The sequence below is a fragment of the Nelumbo nucifera genome, chromosome 1 (genome assembly GCF_055504915.1).
Source record: "Nelumbo nucifera cultivar China Antique chromosome 1, China Antique-T2T, whole genome shotgun sequence".
NCBI lineage: Eukaryota > Viridiplantae > Streptophyta > Magnoliopsida > Proteales > Nelumbonaceae > Nelumbo > Nelumbo nucifera.
Window position 1 is genome coordinate 186,516,860 of NC_142649.1, and position 27,053 is coordinate 186,543,912.

Consider the following 27,053-nt stretch of genomic DNA (forward strand, 5'->3'; position numbering starts at 1 on the left):
GACTTTGACTGAATGTCAATTTGGCTGAGCTGAGGTTTGGATGTCCGAGCTAAAGTGAGCTGCAAGGGAAGAAAGGTGAGAGTGCCTGGGTAGTTTTTTACCTGGGAGGGCACTTTGATGCTTAAGTTAGTAGGTGAATGGCGATTTCTTTGAGAGTGTGAGAGAGCTTGAGAGTATTAGTACGCATACCTTTCTTGGTGGATCTAGATGTCTTATACAGGTCCCTTGACTCTAGGGGCTCAAGGTAACTGTGTTGAGCTCTTCGTGGAGTTGTTTCCCTACTTTCAGGCGCATTATAGTGTCAGTTGATTGATCTTCGCAGGAGTTACAATTCGTTTACTTAGAATTTGGCATACGGTACAACGAGCTGTTTTAACAGTCGCGAGCTCACCCTTGTAGGCTGCCTTTGCTCGCCTCCGCTCGGCTGGCTTCTTGGCTAGGTCTCTAGTGACCTTATGGACTCTGCCAGCTCGCCCTTTGCTGAGGTCGAGATTGGGCTATGCGAGGTGCTTCGAGCTAACCCGTCGAGTTGGCCTACTGGCTTAGTGTTGAAATGTCGATAAGGGCCACGTGTCACCACTTGTCTGGGAGGACTAAATTACCCTTCATCAGGTGTTATTTATCATATCTTTCATGTATCATAGATTTTCCCATGTATTGACTAGAGAAATGGCAAATGACAAAATGTCATTAAATACTGCTGAGAGAGAGTACAATCAAGAAGAAACCGATAAGAATTGACACCCAAACAACCCCACGGGAAGACTGGACTAACAAGTAATAAGTAATCTATTGGCCTAAACAATAAATGAAGGTAAAACTACTAGCCAAAGAAACAAGTAATCTTAATATCAAGAGTGAACGTTTTGCAAGAACTCTGGAAATGGTGCAAAAAATGTTAAGGAGCGCCAGAAAACAAAGAGGTCGAATGCCCCCCAACCCCAACAGAGAACAATACCTAATCAGAAAAACTCCTATAGTCCTATGGAGGAGCTGGTCCCTTCGACTGGGTGACTCCCCCTCCCCACCTCCCCGACAATTCCACAATAGTAGAATCACCATACATGAAAAAAGTACCAGCCTGGTTAAGTCTTATTGGACGGCCTCAAGTAACAAGGCAAAATTCGGGGAAAATAAAAAGGCAAACAAACAAGGACGTAAAGTTTGGCTTAGCCCAGTTGCAGTATGGACTGGGCTAAGGTATTCACCGGAGAGTCCAGCCCACGTGAAGATGTAGTGTTCTTCCATGTTTTTAACTTGACTTTCATGTACCTGCAGGTGTTTGCTTCAGCAGCTGTGCTCTTTCCCAGGATTTTCAACCACTAACAATTAACAAATCAAATCAAATTTGTCTGGATATGAGGGATCTAAGCTCCTACAGGCTACAGAATTGGATATCAATAAATCAATATACTTCCGATTTATGATGTGTCTACTCCTTTATTCGTTTATTTGGTTCAATTTGTTTGTTCAATGTAAAATAGACCAAAAGTTACATCAAAACAATTTTTTAATTAATAGATAAAACACAAGAAAAACAAATATATTGATTTTGAGATCAGAATTCAATGAGAAGAAAGTTGTGAGGTCAAGCTGTGAATTGTAAAATAGTAGTACTTACTGTATTACATTTCCAAATAATAAAAGCATTAATAGAATTAATAATAATTCTAATAAATAAACTGGATGGACAAATTTATATTTTGAACACTGTTTTCAAAACCGGACGGGACTGGACGTTCGGACTGGAAAAACCGGGAATCAGTCACCTGACCGTTTTCTTTCAAAATCGCTTTTTCCCCTAAAACTATTGATTTTGGTCAGCAAACCGCTGAACCGGCCGGTTAACCGTTCAAATGGTTTTGACCATTTTCCAGTTTTTTAAATTTTTTATTTTTTTGTCAGAATGGGCCGGCCTTTCGGATCGAACGGTCCGACCGTTCGAACCGGTAACCGGACCCCTGACCGGTTCGTTTTTAAAAAGCATGATTTTGAAAAATCAGGACACAACTAATTGCCTCTTACTAGATATTTTTTTGTATTAGAAAGGTAATTAGGTGGGATGTAGCTCTACAATGAAACCCATTTCATGGGGTTATCGTTGGAGCTATTCCAATTTCCTACTCGGGAATAAAATATTAGAATGAGGTCATTCATTTCAAATTGTCAATTCTCACAGGGCAAACGTTTCCATCCAGCTTGTCTCGTTTGTTCAATCCAAGTGAGCTGTCCGACTGTAGCAGCACCGGTGACAGCTGTAAGCACGACAGATTTGTAGGGTATTCGCATTGTCCACGTTGTCTTTTTTTGACTACTAAGTTCTAGCTAGACAAAAATCTCTCCAGTGGAGGACCACCACGTGGCCATCTCAGCTTAAACCCAACAACAAAGCAGAATATTGTCGGATTTATAGACGGGCATTTAAGTGGTAGGCCACTCAAGGCCAAAAAGCCCAGCCCAAGATTTCAATGACCCAACTCCATCTCATTGATTGCTCATGGACACAAGTTTTCCAAATATCAAACATGGAAGGCCCATCAACTCAGGAATCTGACTGGACCCCGCCCGTATATGGATTCCAACTGTTTGATTATGTGCAGCAATAGCCAATAGTTTGACGATGGAGGCTTGGGAGGATTACTAATTCTACTAATTGAGACGACTTGTATGGAAGAGCAGTACAGCTAGACCAGTAGTTTATTAATAAATAAATTAATTAATAAGGTGGTTCGAGGTGGCAATCATATGACGTGTTAATCACTCCAAATAAACAAGTAGGTGCCCTATCATCTTTTCTTTTGGTGCCTCTACTCAAAAGGGTCTGTGTCATACACGTGGCATGCTCACACTAAGCCAACTCATCATACTCAATGGAACCAAAATGAACCCAAATAAAATTAAAAAAAAAAGTCTTTCCACCCAATATAAATAATCCAAATCAGTTCCCCCATGATGAATATGCACCCATCTATGTCAATTCTCAAGTAAGATTACTAAATTTTCCCAAGGGCTGCCAACTAATAAAAATCATATGAAAGAAAATTTGGTTGATAAATGATAATTAAATAAATATACTCCTTGTTTTGTCTATTGGGTAATCAAATAACAAAGTGAATCTTCGTTTAGATACACCTAGTTAATTTATATTATATGTGGAGGGTGAAGAAGGGAAGAGAGGTAGGTCACCAACAGATCAGACCTAGAGATACCATCTCATCAATCAACATCAACCATATTTTAATATGTGAATGAGGCAACAGGCTATGCCCCAGTACAAACCATTAATCATTACATCAATGAATGAATATGGATATTTAGTAGGTGAGATGGCAATAGTAAATGATCTTATATAATATATGTGGCTGTGGTTTGGCTTTCCCACATGTTATTATGGAAGAGGAGGAAATGATACAAGTTGGTATTGCTGACATCAATTCCAATTCCGAATGGAGTAGAGAGCTTACCTACAAGAAAGAATCCTGTTCATCAGATAAGAGCTCCATTGGATGGATCCCATGTTTAATCATCCGCTTCATATCGTATCAATTATACTACATACATGCTCTACCTTGTATGTATTAACTCTACCTTTTACAACTAATATTAGTTAGCTATTTAGGTTGTTTGATCTTTTGATATAAAATTTGTCTATAAATGTGGGCTTATTTAGTGTTGTTGACCAAAATTTTTCCTGAATACAAGGATATAGAAAGGAACTTAAGACATTTCCTATTACTTTTAAGCTCCAAACCAACCTGGCCTCTGAATATTTAGGGAAGATGCGGTCAAGTGGGGAGCTTTCCTACACAACCTGTCATATTTGTACAATGTAAAGGCATGACATAGCCAATCCAAGCTGTCTACCATATGAGGGATCCTTGAAATTGAACAGCTAGCTATTCTATCTTCTACTTCATATCAGGCCTATATAAGGGATCCCACCTTATATTAATATATTTACAAGTAATATTGGTTGTTGAAAGTTTTACTAATTTACAAGGAACACTTGCACAAATAAAACCATTTACGAAAAGCTATTTCCCATCAATTAGAGTGAATGGAAGGAAATCTATCCGTGTAAGTTGTAACCATAACCAGAATTGAACTACCATTAAGTCTTAAGTAACCTTAAAATCCTCCATTATTTTCAATTATAATGACACCCGGACCAAGACTGTTTTATTGTTAATGCTGCCCCTATCTAACATCAGACTCAATCTTAAGGAAAATAAGTCAATTGAGCACTCTTGTCCAAACCACCTTGTTTCTACTTGTGCTTTTAACAATATTATTCATATTTTGATATTATTTTTTTTTAACCAAAAGAGAGTTTTATTCTGACCACGTGGTAATTTTTTTTTTTTTGTTTAAAATTAACCCATTAACAAAGGATAGTGAGGAGAACTCATGGGTAGGGAAGGCAATTTCTCCCAACCTGCCCCTACCTTTAAATGCGGGGAGAGTAGGGTTGGGAAGGGTTTTGCACTTTCATATGTGAAGAGGGTTTTGATTCTCAAAATCTAACCCGCTATAGGTTTTAGAGTAGATACGGATTGAAAGGTTTAAGGAGGACATAAGGTCTAGAATTTACAAAGCTCTCCCTTAACCCGCCCCATTGCCATCCCTACTCGTGAGCCCACTTTTTACCCCAAGCCAAACCAAGCCTAAATTTATGAGAAATAACGTTGTAAAGGGAGCTGTTTGATGCATGATTGGTAAAGAAATAAGATAAGATGATAGACAAGAAAAGCCAAAAGGGGGTGATGATTATCAAGTTATCTTTTCCAAAAGTAAATTCTGCGATTCTGCCCCTGTAAATTTTATGTTTTTTTTTTTATTATTTTTAGGGATAGTAGCGGGAAACTTTTGAGGTTTAATATCAATAAAAGTAATATTTAAAAAAAAATTCAAAAATATGTTAACTTTTTAAAAATAATATAATAAAGGGCAAAATACTGTTTATCATCTTCTTCTTGCCATTTGTTCATCAACACCGCTGCTCGCCACCGTCGTCCGCTACCACCCATCTCTGCCTCTGCCTCCGCCTCCGCCTCCAGCAACGTTGCTGGAGGTGGCCGGAGGCAGAGGTGGCGGTAGCGGTGCTGGTGGTCATTCCTCTACCCAGCGCTGCCGTCGCCACCTCTGGCAACGTTACCGGAGGCCGGAGGTAGAGGTGGCGGCGTTGGGCAGAGAAATGACCATTAGCACCACAACCGCCACCTCTGGCAACGCTACCGGAGGTGGAGGCGGCAGCCGATGGCGATGGCGAGCGGCGACGGGCAGCAGCACTGGTGAACAAATGGCAAGAAGAAGATTATTAACAGTGTTTTTACCATTTTTAAAAAATTAACCTATTTTTTAAAATTTTTAAAAATATTACTTTTATTAATATTAAACCTCAAAATTTGCCCTTATTACCCCTTCTTTTTATATAAAACGTAACAGCACTGAATTGACTGTTTATTATTATAAGATTATAGGTGAAGATAGTCTTGTTAGTTGAACCACTTTATCATGATTTGTCCAGTCACTATTTATTTCTTTTCTTGCTTTAATTTATTTTACATGTTCCCAGCATTTATTTATTTATTTTTGCAGGGGCAATATTAAGTAATCAAGAGGTTAATATGTATAGCAATAGCCTGGTGAGAGTCGGTCATTCAACGACACTGAGAGGGAGAGGATGAGTTGGTCATACTTATAATCAATCATTCTAATTAATGAACTGACCATGTTTAGATGATCAATCATTCTGTTGTAACTGATAATTAGACAGACATAGCTCTAGCTAGTTGTGCTAATAATAATACTCACAGAGACCCTTTTGTATCAACGTGTTAGGTCCTAATTTCTTTTTCCTTTTTTCTCTTGATTGAATCGTTTTTAAGGACTCCTAACAACTGTCTGCCAGATGAGTTGGTTTCGTAATTAAGTTGTAACAAGTAATGTCAATCACATATAGATGATATGTGATGGTTATTTTCTTGATGAGAACCAACAGCAAAAAAAAAAGGGAAGAAAAAGATACGAAGGAAAGGAGAAACAAAACGCAAATTAAAGAAGAAAGTATAAAAGCTAAAGATTTAAAACTAAAAGATATATATAAAGCTAACAATAATAATAATAGGGTTTAGTTTAATTAATCAAATTGAGATTCGTCTAAATTAGTGGGGCCGGTGATAACCTACAGCATTGCATCCATCATCAGATCCTTTGAAGGGTGGGACCCTTAAAGTTCATTATGATTTATGAAACCTCAAGGTAATCAAAGTACCCACTTTCTTTCTGGTTGTAAAGTTTCCATCAACTCATTCAACTTGGGACTCTGCCACTCCACTCCACCAGAGAAGAAGAATCTCAGCTCTTGGAACCGATAGCCAAACATTTCAACTGTAGTGAGATATATTAGGGTTATGATCATGTGGGTGGCGAGCGGAGGGAGTTGGTAGACAGTCTTGTGTTGTGAGGACATTGAAACGAGGCCTTGCGTGCGTACATAAGTTGTTGTTGCTCGCTTGATAAACTAGTGGTGGTTGAGGACTGATGATCTGTTCTTCGTTACAAGTGTCACTGCGCGAACGAAAATGATCTGTCATGGTTGACAGAACGGGCGGAGGAAGCGGGAAGCCTAGCCTATGAACCAAGAAACCCTCCTTGCAAATTTGTTATTCCTATAAACAAAAAAGAAATCCAAAACATTTGGCTGACCCCACCGTTTTAGAAACAAACAAGTATTTTATTTGATTTGGAAGCAACATCTGAGCGTATGTAAGGATGTTGGCCTTTCCTCCATCTCTCATCATTCATTCGAGAGTAAACTCTGGCCTCTGCACAAAGAATCAAGCCTTAAAAAAGGCTTAGGTTTGGTTGCGTGAGGTTCCGAATAATCGTTAAAAGGCAGGTTGGAGTGGGACTGTTTGAGCGTGAACTGTGAAGTGAAACGTCTTCAAGAAGAGATGAATGCCGACAATTTCAATTTAAGTAGGATAGGGGCCCACCCTTCACATGGACAACGCTTAAACGAAGCCTAAACCCAGATACTGTTGCGATATTTTCGTCTTTTTCCATTTAACAAAACAACAACAAAATGAAAAACTGATTTACCCGCTTTACCTGTTTCTCTCAGAAGCATACAATACCATGACCATCTGAAAGCGACGCTCCCTCCTGTCCTCTGTCCTCGTTCCCTAATCCCTTCCTTCAATTTGCATTTGCAATTTCAAACAAACAAAAAAAAAAAACCCATATTTTCGTATTATCATTGACGATTTTATATTTTTTTACCCAGAAAAAAATGAAAAATCTTTCACCAGAGGCAGAGGGAGCAGTCCAAACTCCAAAGCCAGCGCTAGCCGTCCCTCACTACTGAAACCAACGGCTATATCACTTTTATTTTAAACTATACTCTGTATAAATCTTTCTTCCTTCTTTCTTGCTCTCTAATCCATATCCATTTACTGAATTTACTGAAGCCTCCTCAGTCCTCACAGCTAAAACCCAATCGTAAGTTTACAACATCAAACCATTCGGCTACAACCTTCCATCATTTCGTTAAGAAAGCAGGGGTACTTTGGTACTTCCGGCTCTTCAATCATCCTTTCTTCAAAAAAATAAACAATATATAATTTCCCAATCCATTGCAGTATCTGTCATCACTCTTTTGTCTTCCGTCTGTCAGGTGTGAGGTGTCACCGCCCACCCTTTCTCCTATTTCTACCAACTTCTCTGCTCTCCTCTCCCCTACCTAAGCTAAGTGGGGGGCTATGCTCAAGGCTTCTTCCAGCAGCCAGTAGCATTAGTTGCCGATTTTGGAAGCGTGTTTCTTCTTTGTCTCTGCTTTCTTTGGCGAATTTCGCTAAATTTGAAGGACCCATTCTGTTACTGCGTCGGCTGAGGGTTTGGTGAACACATGGGAGAGGAAGAAGTAAAAAAAGTTGAGGCCGAGGCAGCCTCTGAGCCTGCACCACCACCGCCTCCTCCTGAAACTGTCGTAGCTCCAAAAGACGTTGCAGAAGAGAAAGCTGTAATCCCACCTCCTCCCGAAGGCAAGGTCGATGAACCCAAAGGTCTGCTCCTGGTTTTTCTTTCTTGTTTGTTCTTAAGCTTAACTCTACTTCTTTCAAAGCATATGTTAGACTTTTAGAGATATAACTTGCGTCTCTCTGTTTGGTTTTCCTTATTATCTTCTCTGAAATTCAAAGGCTTTCACCATCTCCAGTGGTTCTTTTTTAATTCGATTCTCGGTCGTTATTTGGAACTTTGGTAAAATCTTCATCTTCTTTTTTGGTTGTTTCTGGTCGGTATGTCAAGGAAATCATGAGATTCTTCAATCTCCTTAAATTTACTATCGAACGACTGGAGTTCCTTCATGGTTGTTCTTGTTTTTGGTGTTTGTTTTTTCATACTTTCAGTTTGATGGAATTACCATAAAGTGATATGTGTCTTATTATTACAGATTATTTTCCCATGCCTTTTAGAAGCTAGAGGAAATTTTGAGGTCTCGTTTGGTTATTTCCTCGTTTTGTGTTTTTATTTATGAGTGATGATTTGGTAATTATAATTAATAATCTTCTGAATAAATTAAAATATTCCTTTTGAATCTTTTTTGTCCAGAGCGAGAGCGTATACAAATATGTGATTTTTTCTTTTTTAATTTTCAAGATTCGTTTTTGTAATTGCTTACCAAAAAACAAAGATTCCTTTTGAATTGAAGTTCTATTGTGGATAATTGGATGGACTGAAAAGTACTTCTTCTTAGACCCTGCTCTTATAGTGATAACTGAGAGCAGAGAGGTTTCAATAATTTTTTCCCCTTTTTGAGATTGTTCCTTGAGATCTGGTATCGTTGTATAGACTATAGTTTCTTTTTGGTTTCAGACTATTTCTCTTGGGGTGGACTGACTTTCTAAGATTCCGAAGCGATGATTGCTTTTGCTTTGTTAGATGTCCAATTACGAGGGATTCTACTTTTTGGCTTTTTCTCCTTTTATGAGTACTTTCTCAAGACTTCATAACCTATTGGCTTCATCTGCTCTACATGGAATACCCTCGTACTTGTGTAAATTTTTCTGCTAATGATCTGTTATGATCAAGGCTGTATTCCTGGCCTAAAAATTAATCAACCCCTGTTTCGGGTTTTGAGCTTGAAGATACTTCTTTATGTCAAGTTATGTTGAAATGGTATCAAAAAGCCATGAGTTTGATGGGATTTTACCTTGACACCCTTGCTTTCCTTTGTAGGTTTTAAATTGAAACAGAATTCCTTTTTACTCCTTTTCTTGTGATGGTTTACTTTATTTCATCTGGTGAACTTACTTGGAGTTAACTATGCTGTGTCCCATAGATATCATGTTGCGCAAGATAACAGAAGATACTCAGACTGAAAGGAAATCAATCTTCTTCCTGATTCCTTCTGCCTCCTCCTCTCGACTCCTATGCCCTGTTGTTCCATATATCACGGACAGGGATAGGGAGCATTCGCATCATCTAATAAATGCTTCATTATTAGGCTATGTTTGGTTTGAAGGAAAAAGTAGGGAAAGGAAGGGAAACCTTTACAAACCTTGTATGGGTTTCCTTGCCTTTCCCTACTTTTTCCTTCAAACCAAACACAACCTAAGAGGAGGGAAAAAAGGAAATTAAAATATATGGCTGTTAGCTGTGTGATTCAATATTATTGTCTTGGAGCTTGTTTTGTTTTTTTGAGCTCACTAGTATGTGAAACTTAAAGTTGGTGCTTTTTGGTAGCCAAATAATAATACAAGTTGTTCAGTTCTTCTATATGATCAATATGTGGGTAAATATTGGCACATAAAAATATCATTTCGCAATGTTGATCCCAGATATCTGGGGTCTTGGGAAGGTGGACTCGGTATGGACTTCACCCCTTTTTTTTTTTCTTTTGCACAAAGTAGCTGCTCTTGGACTTGAGCTCATATTTTACGCTTTTCAGCCTGAAATTTTACCATTGGCACATAAATGTAAAAAATTCCTAGACTTTGATGCAACAGTTCTAATGATGTGGGTAATTTACTTTTCCTTGTTGAAGTGAAGATAGATACCATTGCTCTTAGGTTTCTCTGTGAAATGCAGAACAATATTGTTCTCTCATGATGGATGATTAAAACAATATATTATAGTTTCTGATAAAAAACAATAAATAATATTTGCCTATTTGGTATTGTTTAACATCTAAACCATTTGCATGCTCTTCTGTCAATAACAGAGGCTCCAGAACCTACAGAGGAGAAATCAGATAATAGAGGTAAGTGTTGATTTAGCATCCGACCTACTATGGGCAGCTAATCTTTAGATAGATAAATTGTTTCCTTCATATATTCTTTAGATGCTGTCCTTGCACGAGTTGAAACCGAGAAGAGGTTGTCCCTAATCAGAGCATGGGAAGATAGTGAAAAAACAAAAGCTGAGAACAAGTAAGAGATTTCATTGTACTTCTGTTTGAGAAAGAATTTAGTAATTGTTCATGCATGGTGATTAGAAACAACCTTAGATTGAATTATATGAATTTGTATAACTATATGGCCCTGCTATCGCAAATTTCCACTTGTCATTCTTATGGGTTGTCCTTCTTAGAAGCCTTCATATGTTGTATTTTGCCTTAGTTGCCTCCATGTGCCTCTGTACTGTTTGACACAGGTACCCATAATGGGTAAACATGCTAATAATGGAAACAATGGTGTGTCATCACTGTTAAAACTAGGACTTTATCATAAGCGTATTAAATATTGGCTCTTGTATACAAATCTATTGAAGTTCTTTGGTGGAGAGAGAAAATTTATGAAAACTGCAAACAATGTAAAGAAAGAAGAAGAAAGAAAAATGGTCGGCATTGAAGAGTTTATGACACCATTCATTGAACCATGTTTTGCATTTTTATCAACCTACATTGGGTATATATCTCCACTCTTCTCTACAATTTTCTAAATTTCATGTATGCTGTCCCTGTTTTTCTAAATTTGATGTATGTTCTTCAGATAAACTTTTGTATCATATTCACATATATAGTATTATTATCATGTTTGCCTTTATGTTCAGGAAAGTTCTTTTCATATTTTCATCTTTCTGAAACATACCAATATTCTCAGGAACTCTGCAACTTGACTGGTGGTTGAGTAAAAAAGTACACCCCAAATTTTATAAATCACCTGACTTAATGGTCACAATAAATAGATGGGCTTTCAAAAAGAAACAATAAATTAGATGATCTTCAAAAGCAAAATGCTGTCCTGTTACTGGTTTTTTCTCTGAGGTAGACTGGGAGTTGATTTGAAACTTCTGAGACTTGACTTAATTGTATATTTGTACTTTGCTTCTCCTTTAAACCAAAATCATACTACATGTTGGAACTGAAACTTAATCATACTGAAACAATTGAACAGGGCAGAGAAAAAATTGTCAACAATTGGGTCATGGGAGAACAGCAAGAAAGCATCTGTAGAAGCTAAACTGAAAAAGAAGGAGGTAAACTCATTAGTCCATTTTGTGGATGTCCTTTTAAATTTATCATGCTTTTTGATGCACTTGAGAACAACTTAGTCAATATCCAGTGATGGTCCTGGTGATTTTGGGACGGGTAGGCTGGATATGGACCTAACCTTTGACATTTTCTTAACCTGTGTTCTTATGCCTGTCAAATGGAGATTCTATCATGTCACCAAGCAATACACTTGAAAACAGTTTATGTGAGAAAATATATTTTGTTGTCTCTAGTTAGCAAGAAAGACTAGCAATTTTCTAGTTTAACATCGTGATATGGCATCAAAAATCCCAAATCCATGTTACACTTAATCAAAAGTTGTGAACACCATACAGGATACAACCATATTCTATGCAAGAATCTAGAAAAACATGGTAACATAAGTGCCATGAGATTATTGGTTATTCAGCTCTAGTTATAGCACTGATCTAATTGTTGTTATGGACCCAAAAAAAATGAAACCTTATGTTCCTAATCAAAAGGAGAAGCAAGATAAGCCAAGCTTATTATCAGCTTCCAAACAACAATCCAGTATTTTCCTTTACCTATGCTCTGGATTTTGCTTCAAGCTTTTGCTCTTTCTTGTTTGCATTTTTCTAATATTTCATCTTCAGGTTGAGCATTAATTACTTCATTAATGTCTGTAACATGGTACTCAGCTCAGTTAAGGCTAAAACTTACTCCTGCATTTTTTATCTGGTTCTTTTTTTTTTCTTTTTTTCAAAAGACTACCCAAAAAATGCTGGCTGAAAAAGAATTCAAAGTCTATCTTCAATTTTGATGATAAAGAGAACAAGAAAAGCTCAAAAACTAATGAATTGAGAAAAGCCTTAAACAAACAGAAAACTCAATGGAGTTATCTGAAGAGAAAGAAAAAAGAAAAAAGAGATGTGGTCAAAGAAACTCTTGCTCCATTTCTAACACATATATGTTGTATTGGCAAATAATTTGGTGCAACAGGAAGAATATGAGAAGAGGAAGGCAGAATATGCAGAGAAAATGAAAAACATGATAGCTCAAATCCACAAAGAAGCAGAAGAAAAGAAAGCCATGGTTGAAGCCAAACGTGGGGAAGATCTACTCAAGGCAGAAGAGTTGGCTGCAAAGTACCGTGCAAAAGGGACTGCCCCAAAGAAGCTGTTTGGGTGCTTTTGATGTTGAAATTCTCAAGCTTGACAAATAGAAGTGGGAAAATGTTTGATTTTTTCATTTGTATATTTCCTTTTTATGTTTGTTTGCTGTTTATTGCTTGTGTTTGGTGGAGATAAAGCAAATGTTCATTTAGTGTGAATGCTTGATGTGTTTGTGTGTATATAAACAAATTAAAAAACTTGCATTAATTAATTGTGAAAAAACAATGTTTGAAAATATTCTTCACGGTTTTTGGGCTCTTGCAATGAACAATTACTCTCAGAAGCATTTTATTTTGGTAGCTCCCTACCTAACCTCTAAATAAGTTTGCTTGTGTGTGAAGATCAGGAAGTAACACAGAGATAATTGAAATGTAAGTCGTTCTTTGGAAGATGGGAAACACTTTCAAGAAGTAGCAATTTTTGGGAGTATGACTTTGTGCTCCTATCGAGTGAGGTCAGGTTCTACACAACTTGTAGTTTTACTTGCAAATTACAAATGAAGAGGCAAAAAGAAAAAGGATTGCATTGATTGATCTTTTACTATCTCCGGTAGAGACTAGAGAGAATCAAAGGTGGTCTAGATATCTTGGTGGCTGCATTGCATGGTTAGAGAACTTTTTGAACTTCACTAGTTGAAAAAATGTTTTCTCCTCCTTAACAATTGACAGTCCTTTGGGTTTTCAAAAATGGCTTCATTTTATGAAATCTGCAGTGATCATTCTCCATGTATTGTCTGAAAAGAGGCCTTCAACAAACCCATCTTGTAGTTTTAGGATTGTTTCCATTTTCAAGAAGTGAATTAAATGGAAATTACCATGTTCCCAAACAACTCCCTGGCCCTATGTGGTGGATACGTAGGCTTAGTTTGTTTGCAGTGCAAATTTGGTGTAAAATGTTTGGAAGTGCAAATAAGCTGAGTGTAAATTCTGATTTGCTTTTGTTTTATTCTATTTTGAGAAATGAGAAGTAAAATGCAGTCCTTAGTGCAAGGGGAATGTAGTGCAAATTTTGCATCAGTTTTTATGATGCAAAATTTGCACTGCCAAGGAAGGCAATTAACACAAAAAAAAAAGTATAAATTTGCACCGCACAAATCCAGTTCCTCAGGAAAACAATCCCACCATGTTAAATGAACAATCTATAATAATAATATGTGATGGGGTTATCAAAGAAATAACCAAGGAGCTTTTGGCTTTGTTTTGTTGGACTGCTATTTTAACTTTCTATGCGCCTATGATAATAAGGTTGATTCTGTATGCAATCCCCTGGAAGTCTTAGTGTGAGTTGATGAATGAGGGGTGATTTGGTCCTCCCAATCATATTGCGACATGTGACCTTTGAGTGACATCTTAGCGTTGAGTAAGTAAATTAGCTCGACAAGTTAGTTTAGAGCACCTCGACCAAGCCAACCTCCACCTCAACAAGGCCGAACTAGTAGACTTTGTAAGATTACGGTGACCTGTCTTAGAAGCCAGCCGAGATGTAAAAATCCATGGCAACCTGCGAGGAAGAGCTTGCTGACCTATTCCATTACTACGTTACCAAGCCAAGATCCCCGGAGCGCTAATATCTCGACCGTTAGACTGGCCTACTGCATCACACACCTTGGAGTTAACTCAGGTAGATCGTAATCTCTGTGTAGATCTCGTAACCAACACATTAACGCGCCCAACAAAGTGAAAATGGTTCCGCAAGAAGGTCAATCCCATTACAAGGGGGCTGTGACCACTAGCGTCTATAAAAAGTACTCATTTTTACCTGTGAAAAGTATGCACGATTACGTACTCTCTAGCTCTCTCAATCTCTTAAAAGAATACACAAGCTTCTTCTGACTTAAGCACCAGAGTGCTCTCCTTCGGTAAAAGACACCCAGACACTCTAGCTCTTTTTCTCTTGCAGTATACATCAGCTCGGCCACCTTTCAGCTTGGCCTTACACAGCTCGACCCTAACCAGAAGATATCCGAATCAGAATTCAGACAGAGGGAGTTTCCAAATCGCACGACATCAGGAGCTTTTGATGGAAGTTTGAAAATTCTTTTTGATAAGCGTCTGAACCTTTATATTGAAAAAATTAATAATTTATGTCATGACTTTTCCTCTGTAAATATTCTGTTCAAGCCTAGGGAACTTGCTCATCAAGTAGTCCAAAAGGCTAAATCTGATGAATTTTTTTGGTATTGGGAGAATGCTCCCAATTGGCTGAACCTATCTCCCTGTATTTCTCTTTAAGTTTAATTGGTCTTTTGCTTATAAAAAAAAGTATTGGGTAGGACAGTAAATCATAGTTACAAAAAAATGAATATAAAATTGATCAATGAGATGCTAATTCAAATTTGAAGTGCAGATAAACAGACATTAGATGAATGTCCCAAAAAACCAAAAAGAATATAAAGAATATAACATGGGTTAGAAGCATACCACTATCAATTAAGAGGGACGAAATTGGAAATCAGTGGCAAAGGATTATATTAAACTAAAGAGGCTGAACCCCTGGGCTCAGTTGGCAGAACAAGGAGAGGCCTCTTCTCATTCTCAGGTCTACCACTAAAAAGCCCACTGTATAAGCGGATCCGTGTAAAAAGAATCTCCTTGAATGCTGGTCTGGCTTCTGGTTCTGGTGCTTGCCGATTGAACACGGAGACCGTGCGGAGAAAAACAAAAGCCACCAACATTTATCATTTATGAAGCCATGCATTTTCCAAGTAAAAAATTACGTAAAACCGAAGATGCGACTGAATGAATGAATGAACAAGCCAATGTCATCTTTCACTCCTCTGGGCCCTGACTGATATATTATACCAGAGTTACCCCCTCTCTCCTATTTACTAAGAGGGGAGAGAGTGAGAAGAAATCGTCCGACACATCACACAGAGTCTTCTGCGACACGTACATCTCTTTCGAATTCGTAATTGAAACAGTCAATGCTAACTTGAACCACCTGCAGTCCACATGACCCCATTTAATACTGATTGGACCACTTTCCACCCTCCATCTCTTTTGTTGTCTGTCACACTCACACACGCGTGTCACCAACCTACCTACCCATAACTGCGCGTCTGCAGATGAGACGGGAGAGCCACGATGCCCCCTAGGCCCTAGTGTGGTGTGGATATTGGATATGGGCCTCCAATCCAAAATTTGATCTGATTTGAAAATCTTGGATTCTAATTTGATTTTTGAGAGATTTAGATTTAATCTAATTATACTTTAATTTTTTTAAAATACAATAAATAAAAAAATATTTTTATTTATAATAAATTCATATAAATATAATATTTTGAATTTATTATATATATAAATTCATATATAATATATTATATAAAATTTATATATTAAAATCAATAAATATTTTAATATAATTAGATTCAGATTTAATGAGATAAGATACCAAATAGGAGCGACGGACTTTCAGATATCAATCTTGACACTACTTAATCCAACTCCCTTGGTCCCACCCCCACATGGTTGCTGATGGTGTGAGATTTGGTAGCTCTTTGCTAGAAGACAGTTCGGACACCGGATTATGTAGGTTGCTTGGCCGAGCTGCAAACAAAGAGAGAAGACCAAAGTACCCGAGCTATTTTTATCCGGTGTGCGCACTCTAATGCTTAAGTCAGCAAGTTAGAGTTTTTCAAAGCTAGAAAGCAAGAGAGAGAGACACACAAAGAGAGATAAAGAGCTTGAATGCTAAATCATGTGCACCTCATGAGGTTGGAAGTAAGACCTTTGCATAGGCATTGTTTGGGGCGAGCTTTACACACTGCGTCCGAGATCTCTAGGAAGACGTGGCTGACCAGTCTGAAATCCTTGGAAGTAGTTTGGCATGTAAATTAGGCTTTTGCCCCTTCCTCCGGAAATTTGGTGTAGGAGCTGACTTTCAGAGGACCTGGGAGTGATAGGATGCACGCGGAGGAGGTCGGAAAGTATGTCTCGTAGGTCGCCACCTAGACCTCAGCCAGGTTGTTAAGTCCTCAAGGGAGGTCACTTCTCATGCCAAGGTCCTTTGGACCAATAACAACGAGGTACCTGAGGTACCATAGATCGGCTCGAGATGAAGTGTTGCTAGTCACCCTGCCGAGGTGCCCAAGTTGCGTATGAGGTGCCCTGTCGAGGTGCTGAAGCTATGTATGAGGTGCCCTGGACTGATTCCAAGGTTCATCTCCTTGACTTGGTGAGATACACGACTATCCGCATGGCACTGAGGTGTCAAGCAACGAAAGCGGATGCCACATGTTGCTAGGTCAATGGAGGGCCAAATCACCCCTCATCAGTTGCCCCCCACACTCGAGCCAAGGCCAGTTCGGCGAAGGGTGTAGCTTTTTTTAAGATGAGGCCCGAGTTGACTTGCTCTAGACGTCAGATGAGTCAGTCCACTTGAGTTGGCCAACCTATCGGGCTATTATTGGCGTAAAGACAACATTTTCAGTCTAAAAATAGGCGTGCACTTGAAATTGGGCATGACTTCTCAACATTCGAATTAGGGTGCACTTTCAAATTTTGAACTATGGCACGCGCACCTTTCAAAATTTCGAACGTGGGCTTCTTCCTGGACCATTGGATTGGGCAAATCTGGTCCGTTGATTGTCCACACTTCTATTTGTAAATTGGGGGACCCTCAAGGGCGCCATTTCACTATCCTATTTTGGACTTACGCTAGGCCGAAGATTGGTGAAGCTTTGACAATCTCCGGCTTGGCGGTGGTAGTTTTTGGCAACCCGTCTTTTTTCCTCTTCTTGTCAATGAGTCTCTATTTCCTCTTAGTCACGTCTAGCGGGTGGGAGAAAGAGTGCTACCCAGATGCTCGAGCCGAGGGGGGTCCTTGGCTCAAGAGCGAAGAGGTTCCCAGAGAGGGGATAGTGGGTCTAATTACTACCTATCAAATCCCTAATAACTTGAGCTATATCCAGCCCAAGGACGGGCAATATCCATGGAGCCAGGAAGTGGAACAGACTGAGGTTTGTGTCTTCAAGGAAGCCCTCATTGCAAGGCTCTGCTTTCCCCTTCATCCGTTTATTTGTGAAATCCTCTAACACTACGGTTTGGCACTAGGTCAACTGCACCCGAACTCAATCAAGACCATTGCAGGCACTATTTCTCTTAGCTATCACCTCGGTTTCCCCTTAGATATAGATGTCTTCTTGGGGCTATGCAGTACAAGGAAGGTTTCCAACGATACCTACTATTTCTACATCAGCCACCGATCTAAGTTTAAACTTTTGTGATGTATTCCATCCAAAATCGCGAAATAGAAGACAAAGTTCTTCTTTCTGAGTCATGAGGAAGGCTGGCCAATGTCGAAGACATGGAGTGCCGAGCCAAGAAGATATGAAGTCGAGTTTAACAAGGAGTTGCTGAATGACCTTAGACTCCTCATTGAATGGCGCTCCTTGGTCGACGAGTTCCTAGCCGAACCAATGCTCATCAAGGCCAGCCTTCCTATATGTAGGTGGCACTATTTTCATTACCTTCGAATTTTGCTTCTGGCCCTTTGTCCCTCAGTTGAGTTTTTTTTATTTGATCGCAGAGATGACAAGCTTTTCTTCGATCGTAAACATAACACGAAAGCCGTCTAAGAAGAAGAGGAGGGTGGTTGCCATGCGGTCGAAGAGAGGTCGACGGAAGGTCGTCGTGTTGCGGTTGACCTGGAGGAGCGCATCGACCCAATTCAAACTGAACCTACCCATGTTGCTCCAGTACCACTAGCAAGTGCGTCCCACTTCGATGAGGCAATGACTCCTTATGGCCCGAAAATTCCTCCATTCATTCCCTAGGTCAATTGCTTGATCGCCGATCGGGTTCATGACTTGATGTGGCACTTCGTATGAGAAGGGGCATTCTCCTTCTTAAAGATGTCTACGCGTATCATGAGCTTAATCCCTTTGAAGTCAGTGCACGAATCATTCAGAATGCCATGCAAGTATACATATTTGGAAAAACTTGTTTCGCTGCTTTATTTATCCCTTACCAAGTTGTTTTTTTGTCCACAGATCAACTCACTGGGCCAAGTCATGCTGGATCAAGTCATTGCCTGGAAGTGTGAATCCCACGAGACGAGGGCCAATACAGAGACCCTCCAATCTTAGCTAGAAGCAGCCTATCTTAGTGCTGAGGAGGACCGACAGTGGTTTTGTTCCCTTAGCGCGAGTATGAACCACGAGCTAGAAGAAGCTAGGGGGGACAATTGCTAGTATGAACGGCAAGCTCCAAGAACAATGGGCTAGGCACTCTGATGATATTCATCGAGCCAAAGTTGCTATTGTGGAGCGCTTTTGTCGATCTTCGTAGTTTGAACACGAGAAAATTGAAGTGGCGGTACCCTCTCTGAAGAGGGGCTTCAAGCTATGCCACCGCTTTCTTCAACACCTATACTCAGACATTGACTTGGGCTCTATCTAGCTTAGGTCGGTTCTGGACGATCTTACCCAAGAGGTCGAGCAAGAGGCAACTACTCCGTAGGAGGGAAACGGTGATGAGTGTGATAGTGAGGGTGGCGACTAGAATGACGATTAGCGGAGGATCTATCTTTCCATATAGGGTTTGATGATATGGAAAAGATGTGATATCCAAAAATAATTGACCAAAAAACATTTTCAAGACAGCTATACACTAGGCCTATGAGCTTAGTAGTCTTCCCTTCCTCGCCTTTCCCCCCCTTTTTGTTTATCAGGTCGGCCATGAAATGCTGATGTCCCTTGAGATTAGTTCGAGTGTGCCTTAGCTAGAGTGCTAGAAGCAGAATTTGGCTCGACTAGGTCAGAACTACGCTCACCCCGCGAGCTTATCAGTTGTACTATATATGATTGCAGGTGCATTTGGGAACCGGGCATGAATCGCGGCTGCACCTATGCCATCGCGGGGGGGACCCTCCCGAGTCTGTATTCACTGGTCAATGCCACACATGTGCTACACATGCTCTTGGAACTACTAGTCATCCATTCATATGAGTGCCATGGGAGGCTCAACCTGAGGGGGCAGCTCTACTATCTGCAGGTCACTGACTCTCACGGGAACCATGAGGGGTTCGGCATGCGAGGCTAGCTCCACAATCAACTCGCTACCAACATGGAGGGCTCAATCTATAGTGCGGCCTTGCAGATAGTGATGGGTCATCTAGGCCAGATCTCTGAAGCCTACTCGAGCTGGTTGTTCAGATTCTGCCCCCCCCTTGTGATAGCATCATCAATACGTGTGTTTCTATTAGCGTTGTTGAAGACATTGTTGCCAAAGGATGCCATTGAACTTAGGATTAGAGAAAGGTGAGAACTTGGCTTTGTGTAGTGTTCCCACAGACGGCGCCAATTGATGGTCCGCGATCTAGTAGCCCTACTGGAGGACAGCTCGGATATTGGACTATGTGGGTCGCTTGGTTGAGCTACAAAGAAAGAGAGAAGATCAGAGTACCCAGGTTACTTTTACCCGGTGTGGGCACTCCAATGCTTAAGTCAGCAAGTTGGAGTTTTTGAGAGGTAGAAAGCAAGAGAGAGAGAGAGAGAGAGAGAGAGAGAGGGAGAGAGAGAGAGAGACTTTGATTGTTAAATCGTGCGTACCTTATGAGGTTGGAAGTGAGATCTTTATATAAGCATTGTTTGGTGCGAGCTTCACGCACTGTGTCCGAGATCTCTGGGAAGATGTGGCTATCGACCCGAAGTCCTCAAAGGTAATTTCGCATGCAGAGGACCCAAGAATGATAGGACGCACGCGGATGAGGTCGGCGAGCACATCTCGCAGGTCACCACTTGGACCTCAGTCAGGTTGGCAAGTCCTCGAGGACGAGATGCTACTACTCGCCCTGCCAAGGTGCCCGAGTTACGTTTGAGGTGCCCAAGTTGTGCATGAGGTGCCCTGGATTGATTCTGGGGTGTCTCCTTGACTTGGCGAGATATGCTATTATCCGCATGGCACTAAGGTGTCAAACAGCAAAGACAAATGCCACGTGTCACTAGATCAGTGGAGTGCTCACTCACGCAACAATAGCTCAATCTTGTCAAACTTTGAGCACTAAATTAAGAGCCCTAGTCATTTTTTTTTGGAATAAAGAGTACGTTAAATAGGTATTGATTATTGATCAAGTCGTCTATTAGGGGTGCACCACTCGCATGGTCATCACAACCAAGGTTCAAAATATCGTTATGCCTAATATGCCGATAGGGGTGTATCGGGCAAATCCATACACATTTTAGTTGCTTTCTTTTTATTTTTTTTTGCAACCGATTTGGGGGGGGGGGGCAGTTTAGTTTTCCTCTATCCCTTGAACCGGTCAAATCTCTAATACACCCATAGTAGGGGCATATTGAAGGGGCCCCGGAACGATACATATTAACCAATACGTATTGATACTTTGAACCTTGATCACAACACACCGTTTCGTCATCATCCAATCAATAGATGTAAACTGAAACTGGATCTCCTGCTCATAAGAACTCTGCCCATGTCCACCCATAACACACTACCTCCGGTGAATTGAGAACATCTCCTCCTGCATAATACTATCTAAGAGGATGAGATAGATATTCTCCATGTGTGGCTGCGATGTTAGATAATTTAGATATACTCATTACCCAAATCCAACTGTCACAACACATACAAAACTCTTCTCAGCAAGTGTTACGTTGCTTCGTCTTTGTTGTACATACATGCGCATTTGCCGAGCTCATCTCAGTACGTACAGGGTATAAACAACCACCTCTTCGTGTGACGGGATCTGCTCTCAGTACGGAAGATGTTTCACAGATCCGGTCTCCCTCTTCGTCGTCCATTCACTCCCCAACCCGATAAACCAATCGACAAAAATAAATCAATAATATTTCCAACTGTATTTAGTGTATATATCTACTCAACCGTACATCGTCAACCAAACCAGGGCCGCCCCTTCTTTTACTTTCTACAATAGCCGGAGAAATCAACAAAATGCCACCAGCCGAAAGAAAAAGGCCACCACGCACCAAGAGACACAGAGAGAGAAAGAGAGGGGAAATAATATTATCCCTATTATCTATATAGCGACACCAGCTCAAACTCAAAACATGATTTACTCAAAAACCACAAGCCCGTAAAAGGGACGACAAAAATGGTAATTTCCTTTTCTTCTCCAATTTCCAGGTCATGGTTCAAAGAGTAGAATTCAAGGAACTTTCGCTTAGCATGTTAGGCAACAAGGAGAAACTGCCCATTTGTCCTTGAAAGAAGCTCATATCTTCGCTGGCTGGGAAATCCAACAGCAGTTGCAATGACGTCTCTGATGACTCATCCAGCTCGTTCGAGCTCGAGCAGTCTGACCTAGCTGCAACCTCTTCCGCATCCGATCTGCTGTTTCCACACTGCACCCTTTCGGGTTGATCTGTAGTAAGTGCAACCGCCATTGCCGCAGGCACCACCTCTGTTGTCATCCCTGATCCCCATTTCGTTGATGACGATGCCTGGGACATGGGGCTTTGACATGCCAACGATTCTCGCCCGTTTACCCTCCGAAACGATTCCCCAATTTCAGAATTCCACATGCGTAGAAAGTAATCAGTATCGGATTTCTTAGAAGAAGATGGATGGTTTGAGAGTAACGATTCCCTTGACAGCCGAGCCTCCGCTTCGAGCCTAGCGCTCTCCCATTGTGCCATATGGCGCGTCGAAGGAGATGCCGATGGAGTGACTATAAGCCCAGAGGAAAGGGCGGGAGGAGCATGCGTCTGTGGATCGAGACCCATGGAGAGGAGGCGCTTCTTCAAGTGGGTGTTCCAGAAATTCTTGATCTCGTTATCCGTTCTTCCTGGCAACTGGGATGCTATGGCAGCCCACCTGTAAAACTCACCCTCTTCAGTTTCAGTACTCAAAGCTCGAACAGAACGGAAGCAAGTTTGCAATAAATAGATCTACCCCGGCGTAAAAATGGAGAGCCGATTCGGTAGTCAATCAAGCGAAAAATTATTTGCAATCCCCTTTCTTTTAATAGCTTAAGTGGGTTTAAATTCTTCATCACCAAAAACACAACCAAATTGAACTTGCTTATGCTGTTTGACACGATCCATGTCAGTGTCCAATCGACGACACCGACAACTTTGACAATTGGACGTTAAACAAACAGTGTCACCCTTTTTCTAATTAATGTGGTGCTCTGATCAAATTAAACGATGATCTCATACAAGCGGTTCTTGTTCTAGTCAATCTGGCCTTATATTACACATATCACACAGAAATGAGAAATCTGCTTTTCTTTAGCAACTTCTCTCTGTGATACGAATTTAATTTTTGAGGTCTTGGAGAATGGAGATGGATTAGCTCCCCTGATTGTTCACAGTTCAACTTCGAAGTGGACCCATTTTATCTGCAATTAATCAGTGTGTGACATGCCGGGGGTGGGGGAACATATACCAGTTGGACATTAAAATATGAACACGTAGTGGGTTGAAAGCATCACAAGGTTATTAGGGTTGACCGGCCGGTTAGGGATCGATAAAACACAGTCGTCAACTTACTTCAAAGTTAGAGAGAGAGAGATAGAGAGAGAACCTGTTTCCAAGAATGCCATGCAACTGGATAATAGTCTTCTCTTCAGAGTGGGTGAAAGGACCCCGCTTGATGTCCGGTCGAAGATAATTCGTCCATCGAAGTCTACAGCTCTTCCCACAACGCAGAAGTCCTGCCATGGCATATATAAGCCCCCCACCCAGTTCATTCATAAATCATAATGAACAACAACCAAAGAACAGGATCACAGCTTTTACGTTGACAAGTAACAAATGCATATGACAAAGTCATCAATATCATCGCACAGGCCTAGATTCATACAGCCGACACTCATTAAACTCCTTCATAATTAGAGAAAGAGACTATACCCTTATTTTAATCTCATCTCTACAGAAAGTAGGGTCACTCATCATTCAAAGCATGCAAATGCACTTCCCAAAGCTACAGCCTCTTAGTTACTTATTCAAAAATAACAAAAAAAAAAAAAAGTAAGATGCATCATTATATTAGATTCATGTATTTTGTATATTTCATCTTCTCAACTTGGAATTCGGAAGTAAGGCAAAGTTGGTATTACAACAATATTTGATTTGAAGCTAAACATGAGTGAAGAGTCAAGACGCAGTATACTAACAAGTAATAACCGAAAATGCTCTTCACGTCCCAGAATCCTCTGGTTAATTAATTTTGATTTTAACGAAGACAAATTACTAAAAATAAATAAAATAAGCTTCTGCAAAAAACAAAACCAAAACAAATGTTCAAAGCATCTCGAATCATCTTAAACGTGTCGAGATGAACTGATAACAATGCGCAGCATCGACTATAAATCGATTCCACGGAGTCTAAAAACCAACCAGCTCGATCGGAAAACTCGTCTTCCTCTTTCATTTGAAAAACTATACCATGACCCAACGTAACTCTCAAGTATTCAAAGAAAAAGAAAAAGAACTCTGCGAACTTCATAGTTCAAATAGACAAATACTTCCTCAAAAGAGAGCCAAGGGAAGCATCACCTTTTTTTTCATTCATTCCTTTTCTCTACGCCACTTCAAGATTTTTTTTTTTCGGGGGGAAAACAAAAGGGGAAAAGAAAAATAAAGAAGGCTTCTCAAGAATAAATGACCATTCCAGCCGATCAGAGAGTCTGATCTTTAATGAATAATGGCCAGTAAAAGGGAAGAATGACAAAAACAAATCTAACCTGCGTGCTTAGGAAGAGATCTCCAGCTACCGTGGCCGTGCTTTTTGATATATTCAACTAGGATCTCATCTTCTTCGGGTGACCAAGGTCCTTTCTTCAGTCCTTGCTTATCACAGCATGGAGCTCTTCCCATGTTCTTTTACTCCTCTTAAATGAAGCACGAAAGCAAGGAAAAAGATCAAAAGCTTTAAGCCCAGAGATCTTTATAACAGAAAGAGAAGAAGATCGATCACTCGATGGATCAACCGAATCCCAGCGCTTTAAATGCGACGATAATATCTATGGAAATCGAAGCGATCAAAATACGAAATCGAGGACGATCGGCGACTTCGAAGCTGGCCTGCATTAAATGATACCTCCAAGGACTCATCAGTATTTCTTTTCCGTTTTTTATTTTCTTCGCACGAATAGCAAAACAATAAGAATTCACTTTTAAAGAAAAGTTAGAAACAAATGAATAATTGAAAAAAAAAAATACACTTATCGAACATAATGGAAGATTAAAGAAGATGAAGTCAGAATTAGCTAGTAGTGATTCTTACGAGAAAAACAAAGTAAGATTAAAGAGAGCGATTAATGCTATAGTTCATCATGAAACGATGAAAGTGGTGATTCTCTCTTCTGACTTGTTCAAAACCCCAGTAGGGTTTCATTTCATCTGTGCTCTAGTACTGCTTCCTCACCCATAAAAGTTTGAATCAACTATCTCTGCGATTAGGGTTAAGGTTTCACAAATTGGGAAATCTCGGGGTCGGAGATACATTTCCGTTTCGATGATCAGATTCTGTGCTCCTTTGTCTTCGTCCAGCTCTTCCTGGCTGCCACTTTCTGCTGCTTTCGATTGAATGAATGAACCCATGTTACATACATGGATAATAAATGCTACAAAGTGACCAGCCAAAACAAAAACTATCAAATTACTTTAAATTTAAATAATAATAATAAATAAACAAAGGTTTATAATTTGTTATAAATAAAGGGTGTCAAACTTTGTGTTAAGTCAATAATGGTGACAGTGACGTACGATTACGTAAATGCAACCCTTCTGAGAGATTTGCTGCCGGGTGTCTACCGACTAGCCATTTATTCTTTTTTTTTTTTTTTTTTCTTTTGAAGAAAGAAGCTAAAGTATTCAATTCGGTCCACGAGTCAAATCTTTTATCGTCGGCGTCTTGTACGGGAACGAAATTACGCTACACTCCGTGTGTTACTACCTAAATATGCTATAGTCATACGGGTGCGTCCATCACCGTCTACGAAGAAGAACAACGTGCCTGGCTTAGATTCTGATAATTCCAAATTGACGTTGATGGTGGGTGCAGGTGAACAACCCCTACGTGGTAATTGATAGCTATGCGTAGTTAACTTAGTGGGGCACGTCACCTCATTGTGCATGGTTGATATAGAATATTTTTGGGCCCCACCACGTGTGGGTCACCACCTATTGCTTTGCCAATTGCCAGAAAGGAATGAGAATATTCCGGATCAACCGTGTGAGATAATTGAAAGATTTATACTCCCTCCTCCTTGGTGGGCCGGTTTCGTTGGTTTTGATTAGCGGTGGAGAACAATAAAAGGTCTCTTTTTCCAACATTAGCAGGGCTAGAAGTAGAAGTCAAATATGGGTCCCAAAGTCATCAGAGTCCTTTTATTTGTCCACAGATCAGATCAGATCAGGACACTGTCTAGGTAGGACTTACAAACTCCCATAGTCCCAGGGCCTGTTCGACTCTGCAACTCGGTACTCATCCGGCCCGTTCCGTTTCAACCCCATTAGCGGTGAAGCGCCCGGCAAAATTTAAAAATGCCATTTTTGCAAATACAATTTTTTTACGCCCATTTCGACAGATAACATGGTTTTAAAAAATGAACCAGAAATAGAAACGTTCTGGTCACCAGTTTTTGGATTGACGGTTAGATTGTTCGGTTTGAATGAATGCTCGTTTTGATAAAAAAATTAAAAATAAAAAACAGCCAAAAACTGTTGAATGGGTCAAAGGATCGATGATCTGACTGCCCAGATCAACGGGTCATTGACTGATTCAATGGTTTTTTGCTAGGAACTGGGTTTAAGGTAAAACAGAACTGGTTACCAGAACGGTTCTTGAGCCGAACGGTCCGACTGTCCGGGTTAATAGCAGTTCAAAAACCATGGGAGATATTATTATGAATAATAATAAACCACGTACAACCAGTCTTGAACCAATTATTTAATTGGGATCAAATCATAGACCTCATTATATTGAAAACAATATCCAAAATAATATTAATTTATTTTTATGTTAATAAGTTAAACATTTTTAACTAATATTATCTTATTTATTATTTATTAAATTTACTATTTCAAACATGAAACATGATAAAAAATACAAGAAAGATAAAAAATTATATATTTCATAAAATGTTTGGTTTCAGACCTGAATCAATTCTGAATAAGTAAAAACGAGAATCAATCCAATAATTAATCAAGACAAAATCATGGAACAAAAACCGTTATAATTATGTTCAATCAATTTAGCTCCATCAAGATAGACCCAACACATAGGTTCAGCCCTAGTTTTTCTTAAATAAATTAAATAAATAAAATTCTATTGGGTTGGGACTGGTATAGGCTATCTCGAACCAGACCCGACCCATTAACAACACTAAATATTGGGCTCAAGGGGAGAGAATAATTTGTTAGTAAATTATTTTTAAATAAATAAATAATTTAGTAAAATAAATAATTAAATGTTTATTGAAATCTATTTCTTAATGTC

General features: G+C 39.8%; 2 protein-coding genes across 3 annotated transcripts; one reads left to right on the plus strand and one right to left on the minus strand.

Annotated features, from left to right (window-relative positions):
- The first annotated feature begins 7,651 nt into the window (after window positions 1-7,651).
- Window positions 7,652-12,867, plus strand: LOC104596113 (remorin-like). The gene is made up of 5 exons (XM_010257140.3): window positions 7,652-8,066; window positions 10,226-10,264; window positions 10,346-10,433; window positions 11,400-11,481; window positions 12,458-12,867. Exons 1-5 carry the CDS (start codon window positions 7,910-7,912, stop codon window positions 12,650-12,652), a joined length of 561 nt encoding a protein of 186 aa, XP_010255442.1. The 5' UTR covers window positions 7,652-7,909; the 3' UTR covers window positions 12,653-12,867.
- An 8,547-nt stretch (window positions 12,868-21,414) lies between these two features.
- On the minus strand, window positions 21,415-25,140 carry LOC104596114 (transcription factor MYB17-like). 2 transcript variants are annotated; one of them, XM_088895619.1, is made up of 4 exons: window positions 24,837-25,140; window positions 24,295-24,634; window positions 23,133-23,262; window positions 21,415-22,421 (listed from the first exon to the last, which is right to left on the minus strand). In XM_088895619.1, exons 2-4 carry the CDS (start codon window positions 24,425-24,427, stop codon window positions 21,740-21,742), a joined length of 945 nt encoding a protein of 314 aa, XP_088751745.1. In that variant the 5' UTR covers window positions 24,428-24,634; window positions 24,837-25,140; the 3' UTR covers window positions 21,415-21,739. The 2 variants fall into 2 exon arrangements, with proteins under 2 accessions (XP_088751745.1, XP_010255443.1); XM_010257141.3 differs by having other exon boundaries at window positions 24,295-25,140.
- Window positions 25,141-27,053: the final 1,913 nt, after the last annotated feature.